At 44.9% G+C, this 22,284-nt stretch overlaps 1 protein-coding gene across 3 annotated transcripts in view; it reads right to left on the bottom strand.

Moving 5' to 3' along the window:
* The window catches only part of LOC132819895 (ADP-ribose glycohydrolase MACROD1-like), a 960,330-nt gene that overhangs the window by 251,813 nt on the left and 686,233 nt on the right, over positions 1–22,284 (bottom strand). For all 3 annotated transcript variants that reach the window (XM_060831849.1, XM_060831850.1, XM_060831851.1), the window contains exon 8: positions 16,386–16,416. In XM_060831849.1, coding sequence (XP_060687832.1) covers positions 16,386–16,416 — 31 coding nt within the window. The remainder of the gene's footprint in view (positions 1–16,385; positions 16,417–22,284) is intronic.

Here is a 22,284-nt window from a genome sequence, read left to right as displayed (position 1 = left end):
GGCCCAGGGCAATTCACGATTGTAATCGAGGGAATGATTAAAGGTGAGGGAAGCTTAGGGGAAATGACTTCAGTACAGGTATAACTCCTGCATTTCTCCCAATTAAAATCAACAGAAGCTCTGTTCACCTAACCTCTTTGGCAGACAAATGTTTTTCCTCCCATTGGGAGCTGCCATTTCAGATCTCAACTCAAGTGCCAACTCCAAATTTATGTCACATCTAATGTTACCTTTTCTTTATTCCTTCACAAGTTGAGGGCATCACTGGCCAGGCTAACATTTATTGCTCATCTCTAATTGCCCAGAAGGCAGTGAAGAGTCAACCACATTGTTGTGGGCCAGGAGTCACGTGTAGGTCAGACCAGGTAAGGATGGCAGATTTCCTTCCCTAAAGGGCATCAGCGGAGCAGATGGGCTTTTCTGACAATTGACAATGGATTCATGGTCATCAGTTGCTCTCTGAGCAAGTCCTTTTGTTGTATTGGGCTACCCCGACAGAGGAACATTGATAGCACTGTTATGCAGTGAGATGCTTTCTCTGTTTCTCTACCTCTGCTGCTTTGCATTAATCACTCCAGGCTGTCTTTTCTTATTCAGCCATGGGATGTAGACATCACTGGCTAGGCCAGTATTTATTTCCCATCCCTAATTGCCTGGGGGCAGTTCAGAGTCAATGCCATTGCCAAGGGTCTGGAGTCACATGTAGGCCAGACCAAGTAAGGATGGCAGTTTCCTTCCTTAAAGGGCATTAGTGAACCAGATGGGGTTTTCCCCACAATTGACAAAGGATTTATGGTTATCATTAGACACTTCATCCCAGATTTTTACTGAATTTAAATTCCACCATCTGCCGTGGTGAGATTCAAATCGGAGATCCCAGAACATGAGCTGGGTCTCTGGATTAATAGTCAAGTGATAATACCACTAGGCTATCACCTCTGCAACATTACTCAATTTGTAACACCTTTGACTTTCACAGAACTACAGAATCCCTTTAGTGTGGAAGCAGGCCATTTCACCCATCAAGTCCACACAGACCCTCCGAAGATCATCCCATCCAGACCCCACCCTATCCTTGTAACCCTCCATTTCCAATGGCTGATGCTCCTTGCCTGCGCATCTTTGGATACTATGGGCAATTTACCATGGCCAATCCCCGCCCAACCTGCACATCTGTGGACTGTGGGATTTGTTTTAATCATGCACAGGATGTAGACAGCTCTAGCAGGCCAGCATTTATTGCCCATCCCTAATGGCCCAGAGAGCAGGTAAACATCCGCCACATTGCTGTGGTCTGGAATCAAACGTGAGCCAGAGAGGGTGAGGATGGCAGATTTCCTTCCATGAAGGCCATGAATGAACCAGAGGGGTTTTTCTGACAATGCTTACAGAAATCTTTCAACTCTTAATTCTGAATTTCCACAATCCCACACCAGGATTTGAACCCAGGCCCATGAATCATTACCTGGGTCTCTAGATTAATAGCTGAAAATGTGTTGCTGGAAAAGCGCAGCAGGTCAGGCAGCATCCAAGGAACAGGAGATTTGATGTTTCGGGCATGAGCCCTTCTTCAGGAAGTGTGTCCAGCAGGATAAGATAAAAGGTAGGGAGGAGGGACTTGGGGGAGGGGCGTTGGAGATGCGATAGGTGGAAGGAGGTCAAGTTGAGGGTGATAGGCCGGAGTGGGGTGGGGGCGGAGAGGTCAGGAAGAAGATTGCAGGTTAGGAGGGTGATGCTGAGTTCGAGGGATTTGACTGAGACAAGGTGGGGGGAGGGGAAATGAGGAAACTGGAGAAATCGGAGTTCATCCCTTGTGGTTGGAGGGTTCCCAGGCGGAAGATGAGGCACTCTTCCTCCAACCGGCGTGTTGCTATGGTCTGGCGATGGAGGAGTCCAAGGACCTGCATGTCCTTGGTGGAATGGGAGGAGGAGTTGAAGTGTTGAGCCACGGGGTGGTTGGGTTGGTTGGTCCAGGTGTCCCAGAGGTGTTCTCTGAAACGTTCCACAAGTAGGCGGCCTGTCTCCCCAATATAGAGGAGGCCACATCAGGTGCAGCGGATGCAATAGATGATGTGTGTGGAGGTGCAGGTGAATTTGTGGCGGATATGGAAGGATCCCTTGGGGCCTTGGAGAGAAGTAAGGGAGGAGGTGTGGGTGCAAGTCTTGCACTTCTTGCGGTTGCAGGACAAGGTGCCGGGAGTGGAGTTTGGGTTGGTGGGGGTTGTGGACCTGACGAGGGAGTCACGGAGAGAGTGGTCCTTGCGGAACGCTGATAGGGGAGAGGAGGGAAATATATCCCTGGTGGTGAGGTCCGTTTGGAGGTGGCGGAAATGACGGCGGATGATACACTGTATACGGAGATTGGTGGGGTGGTAGGTGAGATCCAGTAGAGTTCTGTCCTGGTGGCGGTTGGAGGAGCGGGGCTCAAGGGCAGAGGAGCGGGAAGTGGAGGAGATGCGGTGGAGGGCATCGTCGATCACGTCTGGGGGGAAATTGTGGTCTTTGAAGAAGGAGGCCATCTGGGTTGTACGGTATTGGACTTGGTCCTCCTGGGAGCAGATGCGGCGGAGACGAAGGAATTGGGAATATGGGATGGCGTTTTTACAGGGGGCAGGGTGGGAGGAGGTGTAGTCTAGGTAGCTGTGGGAGTCAGTCGGTTTACAGGGGTCATGGGAGAGTGGAGGAGGTGGTTGTAAGGCAAGGACGGGGCTCTTTCAACAGAAATCCCTGCCTCCCTTGTCTTGTCCCCACTGGACCCCAGGTTGAGGCAAATGGATGTTCCCTTAACCCAGCATCCGGGTTTCCTCATCACTTGTCTCTCATTCACTGGGAAGTCACGTGATTGGGTTGGTGGTGTATTAAAGCCATTAATTGACCATGTCAGAGTCTTAATTGCTGGGGAGTTGAGCAGACCCCCCAGTGGACTTCCTCACTCATATCTTAACTGCTGAAATGGTGAGAAGGGAGCAGACATTATTTTGGAACCTACCCATCCAGTTATTGCTCTTTAGGTGTCATGCCCAATGATTACAACCTTGGGCCACTCATGGACATAGCAAACTTTAACTAGAAAGGGCACTATTTAAAAAAAAACATACAGCTAAAGCTTGCCTGTAGATGTAAATCCAATGGCTGTCTGGAGAGACTGGGAGAGCCTGGAATGTCATACATGATGAGGTCTCAAGAAAGATTTAAAAGGATGAACTTAGCTCTAGTGACTGTTTCCTGCCCATTAGCACATTCTCTCTCCATGTCAATATACTAACTCCAACACCAGGCGGTCTTACCTGATGACTTAACCTTTTATGAGTTACCTTACTGAACACCTTTGGAAGTCCAAATACAACACATCAACTGGTTCCTCTCTATCCAGGCCAGCTGAGACTTCCTCAAAAATCTCTAAGAAACAAATAGCTTACAGAGAGATATTGGTAGGTTAAATAATTGAGCAAAACATCAGCAAATGGACTGATGCTCAAAAACTGCATGAATCCATGTAAAATTTTGTAAATTCCTTTTTTAGATTAGAATCAACCTGAACATTGGGGCACAGACAGCCTCACACAGGGCACCTCACACCTTCAATGCATTATCTGGGCCGACATGGCACCAATTGTTAAAGTTCACTTGAGAATGTAACTTGAAGAAAGTTCTGAGATTTACATGTGAGAAAACTGAAACCAACATGGACATTCTAAAGGATGAGAGACTTAACAAACAATCCAGGTCTTTTTCAATATATAATTTCAGTCACATCACACTATAAACTTTTGGTATAAATTCTGTGTCCTACGACCTTATACTCCTCAACCACCTGATGAAGGAGCGGCGCTCCGAAAGCTAGTGCTTCCAAATAAACCTGCTGGACTATAACCCGGTGTTGTGTGTTTTTATACGGAACGACATGGAAAGATGTGAAGTTGGAAGGGAGAACAAAGAACAGTATTATTTTCAGAGGAACCTCAATGATGCAGCAGTGGGTGATTAGGGGGGGCCAGAAATTTTGTGCATATTTAAGACTGAAATAGATTCTTGATCAGTCAGGGAATGAAGTGTTATGGGGAAAGGGCAGGAAATTGGACACAAGGAATGTCAGACCACACCCCCACCCTCCTCTAGCTTATCTCTCCACGCTTCAGGCTCACTGCCTTTATTCCTGATGAAGGGCTTTTGCCCGAAACGTCGATTTTGCTGCACATTGGATGCTGCCTGAACTGCTGTGCTCTTCCAGCACCACTAATCCAGAACAAGGAATGTCAGATCAACCATGAGATCTGTTGAGTGAGGGAGCAGGTTGGAGGGGCAGCATGGCCCACTCCTATTCCTCATGGTCAGACTTACCACTTTTAGAGAAAAAAAGAACTTCAGTCAATAGGTCCAATTCCACCCCTGACCAAGCACAGTACCCAGGAAAACCTTCTTGCCGATGTTATGAAGTTGGTCCACTTATGATTCATGACACGTTTCTGTAACTCTCAATAACTTTATTGCACCGTGAACTTTGAGTTTGATTCAAATTTCTATCCTAAAAGAGTCACAGCTGGTTTCCATTCTGTGGTAATTTAATCTCGGGGTTCAAGCAACTTCCTAACCTTTCCTCGAACAGTTTCAAACTTCAGCTGAACTCTATCTGCCACAATCTAATAAGAGACTGGAAGCCAGCTATTACCATCTGTGCAGTGCAGCTCCTTTGCTGTTTTTGTCTTCAGTAACTCCTGCCCAGGTATTTCAAAAGCAAAAGCCACCTGGCTTAATAACAGAGGAAAGTTACAACTTGAGTATATTACTGGCCTGTTTAAAGTCACAATTGAATTTGGAGCGTTGCCCATGTCTTTCATCTGATCACATTATAATATTCATTTAATGTTCACAGAACTCCCTTGTATTTTCTATCTATGCACTTGGTGGCGGGGGCGGGGGGAATTCACATGAAGAGTAATCAGGAGGATGAAAACAGCAAGAGTAGGAGAAATATTACTTTAAAGTTGCACTAAATGATGAACAGTCACTGCTACAGCATTCATTTGGTACCATCTACAAGACATTGCGGCCTCACAGTATCAGAGACCCGGGTTCAATTCCCGCCTCAGGCGACAGTCTGTGTGGAGTTGCACATTCTCCCCGTCTCTGCGTGGGTTTCCTCCAGGTGCTCAGGTTTCCTCCCACAGTCCAAAGGTGTGCGGGTCAGGTGATTTGATCATTGTAGTGTTAGGGGAATGGGTGAATGTGGGGGAATGGGTCTGTGTGGACTTGTTGGGCAGAAGGGCCTGTTTCCACACTGTAAGTAACCTAATCTAATCTAAAACCCAAACGAACTGTGGATACTGGAAATCAGAAACAAAAACAGAAACTGCTGGAAAAGCTCAGCAGGTCTGGAGCATCTGTGAAAAGAAATCAGAGTTAACGTTTCAGGTCGAATGACCCTTCCTCAGAACCCAGTCGTCACTGGACTTGAAACATTCATCTGATTTCTCTTCATAGATGCTGCCAGACTTGCTGAGCTTTTCCAGCAATTTCTGTTTTTGTTGCAATATGGCTTTCATCAGAACGTTCTACATCTCTATTCCTGTAGGCGGGACGGACAAGGGCAGCAGGCACATGGGAACACCACTCCTTGCCAGTTCCCCATCATATCATACCTCAGCCTCACCCACACCTATGTCACTGTCCCTTCACTGTTGTAAGTCAATATACTGGAGCACCCTCCCTGACAGCACTGGAGGCATACCTATACTTCAGAGACTGCAGCGATTCAAGAAGACAGCTCATCACCACCTTCTCAAGGGCAATTAGGGTCAGCAACAAATATTGGCCCATTCAGTGATGGTCTCAGCCCATGACAGAGTTTAAAAAGTCTGCAGAAGCAATTCCACTGCACTGTATTACAAAATATTTCGTGAGAATGGTTGCTAACTGTACAAATACATTGTGCAGAACAGAATGGAATCGTTACACCACTGAATGAGGCCCTTCAGCCTGTCTTCGCCGTGCTGGCTCTCTGAAGAAACAACCCATCTACTCCCCAGCCTGCCCCCTCCAAACCCCCCCAAAGCTTTGCAAATCGCTCCTTTTCAGCTATTAATTCAACTCCACCTTGAATGCAGTAACTGATCCTATCTCTTAAACATTCTCAGGCAGCCCATTCCAAATGCTAACCACTGGCTGTGTGAAAACGTCTTCCCTCATGGCTCCATTGCTTTGTTTACCCATTCTATTACTCTCGATCCTTCCAGCAATAGGAGCGGTTTCTCCCAGTCTAACTCGTCCATGATTCTGAATAACTCCATCAAAGTTTCTCCTTTGAATCACATCTCCTGCCGGGAGAGCAGCCCCAGTGTCTTGTGTTGCAATCTGTGGTAGTCTAGAATGTGCTGCCTGGAAGGACATGCAAAGCAGGTCCCCCAGTAACATTCAAAAAGAGATTGGACATTTACACAACAGGCAGGGTTGTTGGGGATGGGGGGGAGGGGAAGCACTGAGAGAGAATCGTTTAAACAGCTCTTTCAAAGATGAGCTGAATGACTCTCTGGGTTGTATCATTCAATGAAAAGGCAGCAGCTACAGAAACACCCAGCAGGTTGGACAGGATCTGGGTAATCTTCCCTTATTTAAGGAAAGGAATACCAGCACTGGAGGCAGGCCAGAAAATGTTCGCTCGGTTGATCTCAGGTCGGGAGGAATTTTCTCGTGAGGAGACGTTGACGAGATTGGACCTGCACTCTTTGAAGTTTAGAAGAATGAGAGGTGACCTTACTGAAACAAGCAAGATGCTTAGGAAGCTTGGCAATGTCGATTCTGAAAGATTGCATCCCATTGTAGGAGGGTCTAGGACCAGAGGGATATCATCACAGATGAAGGGGTATCCCCTGAGGAGGAATTCCTTTTCTCAGAGGGAAGTAAATCTGTGGGATTCTTTACCACGGGGGGCTGTTGAGGCTGGGCCATTAAGTATATTCAAGGCTGACATGGACAGATTTTTAACCAGGAAGGGAATCAAGGGTTATGGGGAAAAAGGGCAGGAAATTGGATTATCAGATCAGCCATGATCTCACTGAATGGTGGGGCAGACTCAATGGGCTGAATGGCCTACTTCTACTCTTAGATCTTATGGCTTTATGGTGAAACCAAATGCTTTCCCCGCGCATTCTGTCTGATCCAAGGGGCAATTTCTGCTTTCTGTCCCTGGTCCTTGGTGCCTGAGATAAGTGCAGGCCATCAGGAGATCTGCTTGACTATTTGTCCACACATTGTCGAGAGGGCACAGCAGAGCCCAGGGCATCATGTGCCTCTAGGGTTGGTGACGATTCGCTGCCGCCAATTAGCCACTGCCGGTTCGCCACCAGCGTTTCTCCACTGGGGTCGTTTCACCCCTGGAGAGTATTCGCCACCGGAAATATATATATATGTACTGATTGTTTTCCCTCCCGCCTGTTCTTTCATACTTCGCAGTCCCCTTTACTTATACAACAACATAGTACACATTGATAAAAAAAGGTGAAATAAATATCATTTTATCGGTTTATACATAAAAATGAGTTACAAACACTTGCGGTGGCAAAGCATCCTTGGTGGTGAAAGGGCAGTGGCTAATCAACGGCAGCAAATGGTCCCATCCTGTGTGCCCCTACCCCATCCCCACCCCATGGTAACAAGTCAAATATTTGCTCCATTCCTCTTAAGATCGAAAACCACTTCGAATCATGAGCTGTTTTGAATCCTCAGTTGGATGCATTTAAAGAGACATAAACTGACTGTAGCAGTCCTTAAGGTCAAAGAGCATTCAGAGTTTCTCAATTGCTCTGATAACCTGTCTGTGTGGGTTTCCTGCAGGTGCTCTGGTTTCCTCCCACAGTCAAAGGGTGCAGGTTAGGGTAGATTGGCCATGCTAAATTAACCATAGTGTACAGGGATGTGCAGGCTAGGTGGGTTAGCCATGGGAAATGCAGGGTTACAGGAAACAGGCTGGTGGGTCTAGATGGGATGTTCCTTGGTCACTCAATGGGCCAAATGGTCTGCTTTCACACTGTAGGGATTATATGACTGAGCAAATACAGTGTACTGTGATTCTCTTCTCTCAGATCCAGGAATAAAATCTTTATTTTGCATAATGCGCATGAGAATTCACAACTTCCAAATTACATCATCTTCCAGTCGTCTATTAATAACCAGTACTTCTGAAATAGACAGCCCGGCTAAGGTAGACACTGGAACACGAAGCCTCTGTCACATTTTCTCTAATAATACCACTACATGCTCACAGGTGAGAACAGCAATTAAAGTGATCTTAAAAGTTTGCAGTGATTAGAGCTGAGAAGACGAGGTCAAATCTCTGTATTGTCTCATGATTCTGCATCGAGGAAGCTGCCTATCAGGTTAATTTCAAAATTTCCAAAGAACAATTTCAAGGAGGACAAACGTTTTGAAGACATCACTCATTATGCCGCATGAATTTGAAATGATTAGACCAAAGCATCATGTTCACACAACTATTGTAAAAAGGCCAGGTAATGCAATTTGTAAAACTTCAAATGTAAAACATTAGAGAGCCCCTATTCACATCTGTCGTTCAAACGATCATCACCTCCCACCCAGTTTTCTTTTGCTGGCGTCTTCAATCCTGTTCTCAGATGCTGCAACTCACATTTACAAAAAGGGAAAAAAAAACCCCATGATAATGGGTACAGTGAAAATGACCAGGGGGCCTGGAAGCTATCTGTCAATTAAAGGCAAAATACCGGAGATCGGAAATGAAAACAGTAAATGCTGGAGAAATGCAGCAAGTTCAGAACAGAAACAGAGATAAAGTTTCGAGTCTACAATGATTCTCCTCCACAATTAGAGTTCTGGACTGAAAACGTTAACTTGAGTTTCGATCCCCACAGAATCTGCCAGACCTGCTGAGTTTCTCCAGGTGAGCTGACTGCTAATTAGGAGGAATATTAGGTTAGATTACTTACAGTCTGGAAACAGGCCCCTCAGCCCAACAAGTCCACACCGACCCGCCACCCACCCATACCCCTACCTTTATCTAACACTATGGGCAGTTTAGCATGGCCAATTCACCTGACCCACACATCTTTGGACTGTGGGAGGAAACAGGAGCACCCGGAGGAAACCCACACAGACACGGGGAGAACGTGCGAACTCCACACAGTCAGTCGCCTGAGGCGGGAATTGAACCCGGGTCTCAGGCGCTGTGAGGCAGCAGTGCTAACCACTGTGCCACCGTGCCGCCCACGGTGGACTCTGGGGAGGTTTATTATTAGATTCATAGAGAATGACAAGACAGAAGGCAGCACTTCAGTCCACATAGTCTGCACTGGTCAAAGATGAGCATCAAACTATTCTAACCCCATTTCCCAGCACACAGCCCTTATTGGGGCATGAGAATTCAACACCGATTCAGCCTGAGCACATTCTTCCACATCCTTTTCCCACACCCCAGACCATGTCATCACAGGGGCTTTCTGCACAGCCAAACCATTTTCACCCATTTATGATCATAGATCATAGAAGACCATCAAATCCCTACAGTGTGGAAACAGGCCATTTGGCCCAGCAAGTCCACACTGACCCTCTTAAGAATAATCTACCCATTCCCCTACCCTATGTTTACCCCTGACTAATGCAGTAACCTACACAATCCCTGAACACTATGGGCAATTTAGCATGATCAATTCACCTGACCTGCACATCTTTGGATTGTGGGAGGAAACCGGAGCACCCGGAGGAAACCCACGCAGACACGGGGAGAATGTGCAAACTCCACACAGACAGTCAGCCGAGGCTGGAATCGAACCCGGGTCCTTGGCGCTGTGAGGCAGCAGTGCTAACCACTGAGACTCCAGGCCGTCTTAATGATTATCATTAGTAGCTGTTCTTTCCCTTTGGTTTATCGTTATCCATTCCTTTGTCTGACTGATTTTCTCTCTCACTTGACTCTGTTTCCACCTAATGTTCACTCCTTTACCCACACACCCTGCATCCTGCTCCCTCCATGCCCAAAACCCTGCCTTCAGCATGGATGCCATCTTTTCCCAGCTGCCACTGGACCCAAAGCAATGATTCTTTCCTCTCTCCAGAGATGCTGCAAGACCGACTGCGCTTCTCCAGTAATTTCTGTTTGTGTTTCCGATTTCCGGCACATGCAATTCTTTGTTTTATTCATCTTGAAAACATTCAATGTTCTGGCCTCAACTGCTTTCTGTGGCAGAGAATTCTATTGGCTCCCCACTCTTCAGGTGAAGGAATTTCTCCTCATAGAGTCATAGAGATGTACAGCAAGGAAACAAACCCTTTGGTCCAACTCGTCCATGCCGACCAGGTGAGTTAATCTTGTCCCATTTGCCCCTTATCCCTCTAAACCCTTTCTATTCATATACCCATTCAGGCGCCTTTTAAATGTTGCAATTGGACCAGCCTCCATCACTTCCTCTGGCAGCACATTCCATAAACATACCACCCTCTACATGTAAAAGTTGCCCCTTAGATCCCTCTTAAATCTTTCCCCTCTCACTCGAAACCTATGCCTTCCAGTTCTGGATTCCCCTCCTTGGGGAAACTAACCTTGGCTATTCACCTTATCCATGCCCCTCATGATTTTATAAATCTCTACAAGGTCAACCCTCAGCCTCCGATGCTCCAGGGAAAACAGCCCCAGACTATTCAGCCTCTCTCTGTAGCTCAAACCATCCAACCCTGACAACATCCTTGTAAATCTTTTCTGAACCCTTTCAGGTTTCACAACATCATTCCAACAGCAGGGAGACTAGAACTGCACACAGTATTCCAAAGGTGGTCTGACTAATGTCCTATATAGTTGCAACATGACCTTCCAAATCCTATATTCATCTCAGTCCAAAATGACGACTCCATATCCTTAGACTGTGACCCTTAATTCTGGAATCCCTGGTTATCAGGAACATCTTTTCTCTGTTTACTCTGCGTAGTCCTGCGTTAGAATTTTAGAGGTTTCTATGAGATCCTTCCACATTCTTCTAAATGCCAGTGAATATATTTATTACTGTTCCAGTCTCTCTTCATATGTCAGTCTGGCCATTCCAGGAACCAGGTTGGTAGACTACCATTACTCTCCTTCAATAGCCAGAACATCCTTCCTCAGATAAGGAGACCAAAACTGCACTCAATATGCCCGGTGTGGTTTCACCAAAGCCCTATAAAATTGCAGCAAGATTCCTGTTACTCAAATCCTCACCATCGCTGAGTGAGGTGCTAGAAATTGTTACCTGACAGTGTTGAGAGAGCATCTCCATGTTTCAGCTTCAAGCAGCAGCTCACCACAACCTACTCAGGAAGCACTGAAGGATGGCCACCAGAAAAAAAACTACTCTTGTTAACGACGCCCAAAGATTAGTTTCTTGAAACAATGACTTTTAGGAAGATGACGGCAACTATAATTTCCAACACATCATTCTCCTATAGCTAGTCAAACTGAAAAGGTCACCTGTCCCTTTCCCCTCTAGAAACATCATCTAAATGCTCGTTGGACCCACTAAACTGTGCACTTTGTGAATAATTTATTGCATCAGACTTAATTGTGAAAGTAGTTTGTCTGGCTCCATTTCTGAATGTGAACACTTTAATGTTATAGGAGACCCCTTTATCTTATGACCAGCAGATATTGGGGTTGTGGCTTGCAGCATGATAATAAAACATCCAGAACATGAAAAGTTGCCGGGAGAAAGGATGGCCTTTCAGTCCTCTCAATAAATATCCACAAAAAAAACTAAACCTGAATCAAACCAAGTGCATTTTTCACTCACCAGCCGTTAAGAATGAACATACTAGCAACATGCAGTCAGAATGCTATCTTCATTCCTTTCCCATTTTTATTCATCTGTTTTCAAAATTCCACTGAGCAATCAACTACACACAACAGATGGAATCTCAATATTAGATCTGATGGTATTAAAGCACACAGGAATCTTATAATCATATTCAACCCCAAGAGTGTGGCAGCAAAAAATCTTTGGGATAATTCCACCTTCCTAAAATATTGCAAATGAAGATTTTATTTCTCCATCTGACTAGGTCATAGAGTCATAGGGTTGTAGAGATGTACTGAAAATGTGTTGCTAGAAAAGCGCAGCAGGTCAGGCAGCATCCAAGGAGCAGGAGAGTTGACGTTTCGGGCATGATTCCTGAAGAAGGGCTCATGCTTGAAACGTCAACTCTCCTGCTCTTTGGATGCTGCCTGACCTGCTGTGCTTTTCCAGCAACACATTTTCAGCTCTGATCTCCAGCACCTGCAGTCCTCACTTTCTCCTTATAGAGATGTACGGCATGGAAACAGACCCTTAGGTCCAACCCGTCCTTGCCAACCAGATATCCCAACCCAATCTAGTCCTACCTGCCAGCACCCGGCCCATATCCCTCCAATCCCTTCCTGTTCATATGCCCATCCAAATGCCTTTTAAACGTTGTAAGTGTACCAGCCTCCACCACTTCCTCTGGTAGGTACCAACCTCTGTGTGAAAAAGTTGCAACTACTTCAGATTCTATGCTAATGTGTATTCACTATGCTTATTGTTTGAAGGATTCGACACCCCCTCCCCCCTCCCCTCGCATCCCATACCTTCACAATCTCTGCACTCATCCACATTTGGTCCCTTGGACACGTCCCATCTTAACTGCTCAACTTTGGAAAGCTGTGCCTGCAGCAGTCCTGCCCGGAGGCCTGTAACTCCCACCTTCAACAATCATAGAATCCCTACAGTGTGGAAGCAGGCCATTTGGCCCATTGAGTCCACACTGTCCCTTTCGAAGAGCATCCCAACCAGACCCAACCCTATCCTATCCCTGTAACCCCGCATTTCCCATGGTTAGCCAACCTAGCCTGCACATTCCTGGACATGATAGGCAATTTAGGAGGGCCAATCCACCTAACACACACATCTTTAATGAAGTAATCAAAAAGATTGATGAAGGCAGAGTGGTAGATGTTATTTATTAAGTCTCTGGGTGGATATATGAATAGGAAGTACTTAAAGAGATATGGGCCAAGTACTGGCAAATGGGACTAGATTAGTTTAGAATATCTGGTCGGCATGGACGAGTTGGACTGAAGGGTCTGCTTCCATTCTCTATGACTATTTGCCTTGGCCAAGGTTTTAGCTATTTGTACTAATGTCTCCTTCAATAAAAGAAACAAACACTCAATAGGACAGGTTTGTTTAAATGTTTGAGTTAAGATCTTTCTGTCTTCTACATATAGCTTTGTTCTTTTCCTTCTTTTGTGTGGTAAACCTATGATCTGTTGTTAAAGGACACCTGCAACCTTGTGTAACTAAGTTTCAGCAAATAACAACAATGTTAACCAACTGCACAATATTAAATACATGATCCATCACCTAGGGATCCTAGGTCCAGAATTACTAGCAGCTGGGATCATTACATTCTTGTAAGATGCATCTGAAATACAGCATAGTCTTTTGGTCGAGAATGTGTCATCTTTCCTGATGTCTCCTGTTTGGCTTTCCGTCGAATACTGCAAAGAGCCTTGGGAACATATATGACATTGCATTGCTGTCGTTCTTCTGTACAGGAGGAGTGGGGAACCCATATGGCAAGACAATAATCTCAGCAAATCAAATATACATTCACATGTTGCAAGCCAGCATTTTCAAAATCATTGTATAGAATAGGACAGTGAAGGTGGTGTTTGGTGTACTTGCCTTTATTGGTCAGGGCATTGAGTACAGGAGTTGGGACGTCATGTTGCAGCTGTACAAGAACATTAATTAGGCCACAATTGAAATCCTGCATGTAATTCTGGTCTCCCTGTTATAGGAAGGTTGTTGTGAAACTTGAAAGGGTTCAGAAAAGATTTACAAGGGTGTTGGAGGGTTTGAGCTACAGGGAGAGGCTGAATAGGCTGGGGCTGTTTTCCCTGGAGCGCCGGAGGCTAGTGGGGTGACCTTATAGAGGTTTATAAAATCATGAGGGGCATGGATAGGATAAATTGACAGGCACTTTTCCCTGGAGTGGGGGAGTTCAGAACTAGAGGGCATAGATTTAAGGTGAGAGGAGAAAGATTTAAAAGGGACCTAAGGGGCAACGTTTTCACGCAGAGGGTGGTGTGTATGGAATGAGCAGCCAGAGGATGTGGTGGAGGCTGGTACAATTACAGCATTTAAAAGGCATCTGGGTTGGTTTTCTAGGATATCTGGTCAAAATGGATGAGTTGGATCGAATTGTTTCTGTGCTGTTTCAGGTGAATTTAACAAAGAAGCAGTGTGCTGAAAGCTTGTGATTTCAAATAAACCTGTTGGACTATAAACTGATACATAGAATCATGGAATCCCTACGGTGTGGAAGCAGGCCATTCGGCCCAGCTAGTCTACACCGACCCTTTGAAGAGCACCCCACCCAGACCCACCCCCATGCCCGGACGCCTGCATTTCCCATGGCCGACCCGCCTAGCCTGCACATCCCTAGACACTATGGTCAATTTAGCACGGCCAATCCACCCTAACCTGCACATCTTTGGAGTGTGGGAAGAAACCGGAGCACCTGAAAGAAACCAAAGCAGATACAGGGGAGAATATGCAAACTCCACACAGACCGCCGCCTGAGGGTGGAGTCGAACCAAGGTCCCGGGCGCAGTGAGGCAGCAGGGCAAATCACTGAGCCACCATCCTTCACATTTGCTCCATCAAAACAATATTAAAATTACCAAGGACAATCTGTTTGATTCGTTGATACATATTCCGAATATTTTCAAGATGATCAGCCATAGGATGAGATTCCCGTCAGGGTGAAGCCCTGACCATGTATGTACCCCCTTCGGGGATGGGAACAATACAAACATGGGAAAATGGTGGAGTAGGAGATTCAACAGTCGCCATGACGACTAAACCAGTCTTACTAATCGCTCCATGCCTCCTCCGACACCCCTCCCCCCACTTCGCCCAACCTGGCAGCTGTGCAATCTCCCAGAAGAGGCAACAAAATGCGCCTCAGAAAGAAAAAGAAATCTAGTCATCTCTGCTCTGGAAGGGTGACCCCCTGAATTTAAAATAGTGCAGGACTGACCCACAAGCAGAAAACATTCTTCCCACATCCACCAGATGAAGACCGTTCAGGATCTTCTCAACCTCCATCAAGCCAATCAAATGTAAAAATGCATCAGGACCAAAAGGCATTTGCAACTGAAGTGATGACTATTTACAACACCTCTTGCTTTAAATACAGCACGCAAAAATGTTAATTTCATCTTAACTCTTTCATAAAATAATGTTATTACAACTCCTGTGTGTAATCCATATGACGTTTTATTCTGAGTAATTAGGACAAGATATTTGAAAGCGCAGCATTTCATTCAGCGGTGCCGCATGCCTTCTCCATAACAACGTAAGATCATAAGATGTACAAGCAGAAACAGGCCATTCAGCCCATTGAGCCTGCCCCACCATTCAATGAGATCATGGCTGATCTGATAATCCTCAAGTCCACTTTCCTGCCTTTTCCCCATAACCCTCGATTCCCTTCCTGATTAAAAGTCTGTCTTTGAATCTACTTAACGACCTCGCCATGACAGCCCTCTGTGCTAAAGAATTCCACAGATTCACTTCCCTCTGAGAGAAGAAATTCTTCTTCATTTCTGTCTCAAATGGGGGTCTCCCCAAGGGGAACCAATCTGTCTGTCCCTCCCCTGTCAAGCCCCCTGAAAATCTCAAATACTTCAATAAGGTCGCCTCTCACTCTCCTAAATTCCAATGAGTACATGCCCTTTATATTGTGACAGCCAAGATGTGTATTTAAAATAATGCAACTTATTTCGTACCTCATACACTGAATGTTGTGCACTTCACCAAACTCTGGATTCTCACTGCATCACACAACACAAACACATGTTTCCACTTGCAAAGGAAGTCAGAAGTTAGTAACTATATCACTGTTGCAAATCTGTGAGGAAGACCCGCTGAGTCCATGTGGAGTGATCAGGTGAACTACGGCTGACTGAGGCTAACACAACAATAATCCATGTTGAATCAATCACAAAGAAGCCCTTCAATTTCCATGAGAAACGTACCATGCCAGGGATATACATTTGGCATGAAAATTGCCAAAATCCAATCAGAGAGTGCTGGACTCCTTAAACATTCAATAGACTAAAGCCTAAACAAGATTAATCCCAATTTAAATCCGAGTTCATCAAGGGTCACAAGTTGTGCTGCAGTGCTTAATACATGGGGAAGTGATTAGCTAGGCCGGAAATAACCGGAATAGCTGCAAACGGAATTGCCAGAATGATTGTGATTGCATGTTAGAGAAATCAAAGCCATTTTAAGACACCTAAGTCACACATGTGTCACACATCTATATCACACGTCATAACAAATATCAAGAAAAGTTTCACTCACCGTAGATGCCAGTGGATATACAAGGAAACGCCTGCAATTGGAAAAATAAATTGACAAATTAAAGAGAAACATAATAATGGAATAAAATGAGATGCAATCACAGATCTAATTATTGTAAGTAATTACTCAACACTCTCACCAAAGCACAGCTAAACCTCGATGATCTAATCATGAACAACTAAAGAAAAGAATCACCATTGCCGCGCTCAGAACAAAGGGCTGGTCTCTCTTTAGAGAGAGGACTGGTGGTGATTTAACCTGAGGTTCATCATGTCTCAGGAGAGAGGAGAGGTTGAGAAGGACAGCTCAGCTGGTGCAGGCATTGAACCCATTCTTTTGGTGCAAAACCAGCCATCCAGCAAACTGAGCTACCTGATGTGCCACGAGGGAGTACAGTAAATCTCTGCCAAACAATGGAAGCTGGTAGATAATACAAACAACTTTGCTGAAAGAGAAGGCAGTTACATAGGGCTCCCCTTACAATGTCGCTTCAAGTTTTTATTTAATTCACTCACGTGAATTCTGGCATTTATGTACATTTCCTCTGCCACTGTAGAGACAATGTTATAAATGATGGGTCCTTCAAGAATGAGTCAAGACCTGCTCTGAAGACTATCGAACACAACTAATACTCACTGGTTCATATATTTAGGGCTGGCTCCCCTACATGGGCGATTTGTTGGAAGTTTATTGGTTTTAAAAAAAACTTGGCTCCCCTTTGGGGACTCTTGTGGTGCAGTGGTAATATCCGTATCTTTGGATCAGGTGGCCCAAGGTGTGCTCTAACATCTTTGAACAGGTTGATTAGAAAGTAAATCTATCAACAGATTAAAAAAAAACACACCATTGCATGCCACCTAATTGAAGGTATTTGGGGTGGGAGGGGGGCTCTGGTGGTAGTGTCCATCCGTCTCAGCCAGAAAGCCGAGGTCAAAGCTTGAGCTGCTTCAGAGGCATTGGCAATCACTATTTAAATGTGTGCACAAAGGCATAATTGGAGGTCATCTGCATTTAATTGTTCAATAGTTGTGCCTTCAGAAGGTCGGACCCTGAATTTTGGATTCTCCCTCCTCTCTACTCCCCTCTCTTTCATCTCCTCCTTTAAGACAACCTCAGAACCTGCCTTTTTCAAACATTTGGGCATCTGTCCCAGTAACTCCTTCTGTAGCTCAATAATTGCTCTATTGAAGTGCATTGATACATTTCATTACATTTAAGAGGTGCTATTTCAATGCAAGTAATTGTGTTTACAACAGGGTTTCAACATAACTTCCTCCCTTTTGAATTCATTCCCCTTAGAAATGAAACCAAGCATTTTCTTTCTGCATTGCATGGCTTTATCAAATTGTGTCGAAATTTTTGACAACTTGTGTATCTCTTATTCCAGATGATTTTGGTCCCCTATCCCTTGGAGTTCACACCTTCTCAGGAATAATGGACCTGCCTTGGGAACAGTGCTGTAACTCCGCATACACCACATAGGCTGCGGTAGTTCATGAATGCAGCTACAAGACAATAGCATTTTGGCTCACGTGTATCAGTATGTCTTTAAGAGTTATGCTCATGATATGATGTTTAAAATCACACAGTACCAGGTTATAGTCCAACAGGTGAAGAAGGTTTGGCGCTCCGAAAGCTCATGCTTCCAAATGAACCCGTTGAACTATAACCTGGTGTTGTGCGAATTTTAACTTTGTACACCCCAGTCCAACACTGGCATCTCCAAATCATGATATGATCATTGCATTGTAACACGTGATCTCAAGACATAAAAGATCTCAGACTCCATCTTACCTCAGATCACTTGAAGCATGACACTCTACAGGAAGCATGCTGCTCTGTTGCAACTCAATAATTTAAAATTAGCTCAGATGCTCTGTGCCCCATGTTTGTGTTTAGAACAGATTGTGGTAATAAGAGCTTGCTGGATTCTCTAACACCATCATAACTATGCCCGGTTTCTTATGTTACAGGAGAATACAGAAGCATGGGAACATCAGATAATAACACGCCCCTGGAGGCAGACAGATACCAACCACCTGTTCAGCTCGGGAATAGGTAATAAATGCTGGCCTTGCCCATGACTCACATTCCACAAAAGAAAAAAGGTTTCCTTAATCATAGAGTCATATAGTGTGGAAACAGACCCTTCAGCCCAACTGGACCATGCCGGCCAGGTTTCCCAAACTGAACTAGTCCCATTTTCCTGCATTTTGCTCACAGTCTATTCATGTCCCTGTCCAAATGTCTTTTAAATGTTGCAATTGAATCTGCCTCTACCAGTTCCTCTGGCAGCTCATTCCATATATGCACCACCCTTTGTTTGAACAAGTTGTCTCTCAGATGGGTTTCCTCCGGGTGCTCCAGTTTCCTCCCACAGTCCAAAGATGTGCGGGTCAGGTGAATTGGCCATGCTAAATTGCCCATAGTGTTAGGTAGGGGTAAATGTAGGGGTACGGGTGGGTTGCGCTTCGGCGGGTCGGTGTGGACTTGTTGGGCCGAAGGGCCTGTTTCCACACTGTAAATCTAATCTAATCTAATCTCTTAAATCTTGCCCGTCTCACCTTAAACATGTACCCTCTAGTTTTGGACTCCCCTACCCTGGGGCGAAATACCTTACCTATTCACCTTATCTATGCCCCTCATGGTTTTATAAACCTCTATAAGATCACCCCTCAGTCTCCTAGGCTCCAGAGAAAAATGTTGAAAATGTGTTGCTGGAAAAGCGCAGCAGGTCAGGCAGCATCCAAGGAACAGGAGATTCGACGTTTCGGGCATAAGCTCTGATCTCCAGCATCTGCAGTCCTCACTTTCTCCTCCAGAGAAAAATGTCCCAGTCTATCTAGCCTCTTCCAATAACTAAAACCCTCCAGTCTTGTAATTTTTTTTGCACCCTTTCCAGTTTAATGACATCCTTCCTATAGCAAGGCGATCAGAACTGCATGCAGTACTCCATATGTGGCCTTCCCTCCTACAACAATGACTCTTTGTTCTTCTAAATTTGCTCTATCCAGTTGCTCTGTAAACCCGGTTATGTCTTCCTGAGTTTTCTTTATGTTTTCAATATTGTTGACCATTCTGCATTCTATATACTTTGAAGTTGTAAAGTCTATGACATACTCAATGTGAGTTTCCTATGCAGCAAATTACATGGTGTTATGACTCAGCAGAACTGTTCAAGAAACAAAACACACAATCTGTTACAAATGATTACACACATGAACTAACACAGCATGCTTCATCTTTCCAATATAATGCTGATCAATCAAGTATAAATCAGTCATAATAGGCAACATCAGAACAAATTTGTTCCCTTCCCATTCAGACTATTTGCTATTTTGCATCCTCCAAGAGACAGGTTCCTATTATCTGTGGCAGTAGACAACATTTGAGGGGCTGAATGGCCTCCTCTTCATATCAATACATAAGAATAGGGAGCAGGTGTAGGCCATTCAGCCCCTCAAACCTGTTCTGCTATTTAATACGATCGTGGCTGATCTCATCTCAGACTAAAAGTATACTTTCCAGTATAATTTCCATGACCCTTTACCCATTACTAATTAAAAATCTGTCCATCTCCTCTCTAAATTTATTCTGCATCCCAGCAAAACTCCAGGCTAGCCAATTCCACAGATTTATGATCCTTTGAGAGATGTAACTTCTCCTCATCTGTTTTAAATCTGTCATCCCTTATCCTCAAACTATGACCCCTTGTTCTGGACTGCCCCTCCCCAATGAGGAAACATCTACTTCCTCAATCCTCCTTATGTACCTCAATAAGAGCTCCTCTCATTTCTTCTGAACTCCACAGAATGCAGCCCTAAACTGCTCAATCTCACCTCATTAGACAAAATCTTCATCTCTAGAATCAATCTCCTCTGAACTGCTTCCAATACAATATCTTCTTCCTCAAGTAAGGGGACCAAAATTGTATGCAATACTCCATGTGGGGTCTCGCTAATCCCATGCAGACCAAGTGTCAAAAAGATGTGGCATTTCCAACACCCAGACTACAGAGCCTTAGTTTCTCATGATATTTCAGCAGACCAATTCAACTGACCAAGCACCAACACAGCAAACCCAATGGAGGCAGGTGCACTGAAACAAACAAGTCCAACAGCCATTTCACTGCATACCTGGGTTTTCAACATAGTGACCTTGAGAGGCACAGCACAACACAATTTATTTTTACGACACGTTGCTCCTCAGAAGAATGTGCGTGATCCACCAAGGAGGCAAATACATCATAAGTGCTGTAAGGAGGAGTCTAAATCATTGTGGGATTCCAGCCCTGTTCTGCTCACAGTCCATCCCTAGATTCCTGCCTATCCTCAGCCACTGGCAACACTCGTCCATTCCACCATTTCAAATCTAAGTAACTGACGCTGCACAGCTCCCTTGACATTGGCAGCTCTGTCGGGAATCTGAGGTCGGGGCATTCTGTAATTGTTTCGTCCTTCAGAACACTCAGGTCGTTTGTCATGGAACCGGCTTTTCTTACAAGATAACAGAGTCCTACTGAAGGCCAGCTGCACGAGAGTCAGCTGTTGACACCAGACATTCAATTAATGACACCGAGAATAATTACCTTTCGAAGCAGAGATTATTAGATCTTCAACTGAGTGCTTGCAAGTAGCTGGCAGGAGTAGTTATATCGTCATAGATTCCTACAGCACGGAGACAGGCCCTTTGACCCAAACTGGTCCATGCTGACCCAAATGTCCACCTACGCTAGCCAAATTTCCCTGCTCTTGGCCCATATCCTTCTAATCCTTTCCTATCCATGCATGTGTCCAAATGTGTGTTTAATGTTATTAGTGTACTCGCCTCAACCACTTCCACTGGCAGCTCATTCCATATACATACCACCCTCTGTGTAAAAGAAGGAGGTCAAAACAACATCTTGGTTGGGGACTTTTGTTTACTTAGGGTCATGTGATCAGTTGAACATGACCATAATTCTACTGTTTATACGTGACCCTTTGGGCTGCTCCATGGACTGTGTTCTTTTGAGGAAATGTTTTTCAAATAAATTATCGGTGCCTACATATCAGATCACTCAACTGGCACCTAACAGGATCTACAGTTGCTGTCTCACCAACTGGGTATTTGAAGCATTTTATGCTTTTATTCCAGATTTCTAGCATTCACATCACAGCGAACAGCCATCTGTATAAAATCTAAAATTCCATAAACTTCTATTGCCCTAACCTTCTGATTGGTGTCACCAGTGGGGAGGTGGGGCGATAATGTCTTGGCAGTCCATTTCTCTTCATCAGACAATAAAATATAGCTAAGAATGTTTGAGAAGTGCAGCATTTATTTCAATAAAACCACCATAAGGTTGTGATGGTCCTTCTAAAAAAATTCACCCACAGGATGTGAATGCCCCTGATTTAGGGCGGTCTTTCTTGTTGATCCCTAGTTACCCTGGAGGGGGTTATAGTGAGTCACCTTCTTCAATCACTACAAAGCTTGGGGTGGAAGTACACCACAGTTCCTATAGGGACAGAGTTCCAGGATACCCAAATGGCTGATATCGTTCCAAGTTGGGATAGTGTAGGGCTTGGAGGGGAGATTGCAGACGATGGTGTTCCCATGTATCTGCTGTCCTTACAGTAGAGGTCATGGGGTAGGAAGGAGCTGGTCAAGGAGCCTGAGTGTATCAGACAGCAGGAGACTGCAACCTCTTGTTTAAATGTGCTCACCAGGTTCCTGAGCCAACTGCAAGTGATCCTGCACGCTGTCCCTAAGTTTCCTCCAACACAATTTAACGAGAGGAAAACTGCGCAGGCCACCAAATGTGCCATGGAATCTCACAACCTGATGACCCTCTTTTTATTCCAATTAAACCGCCATATCTAAAATGTGTTGGAACAAAAACGTGGAAAAGGTGATT

Source organism: Hemiscyllium ocellatum, chromosome 10 (genome assembly GCF_020745735.1).
Source record: "Hemiscyllium ocellatum isolate sHemOce1 chromosome 10, sHemOce1.pat.X.cur, whole genome shotgun sequence".
Taxonomy (NCBI): domain Eukaryota; kingdom Metazoa; phylum Chordata; class Chondrichthyes; order Orectolobiformes; family Hemiscylliidae; genus Hemiscyllium; species Hemiscyllium ocellatum.
The sequence above is the reverse complement of the archived record's forward strand: the minus strand, read 5'-3'. Positions and strand labels throughout refer to the sequence as shown.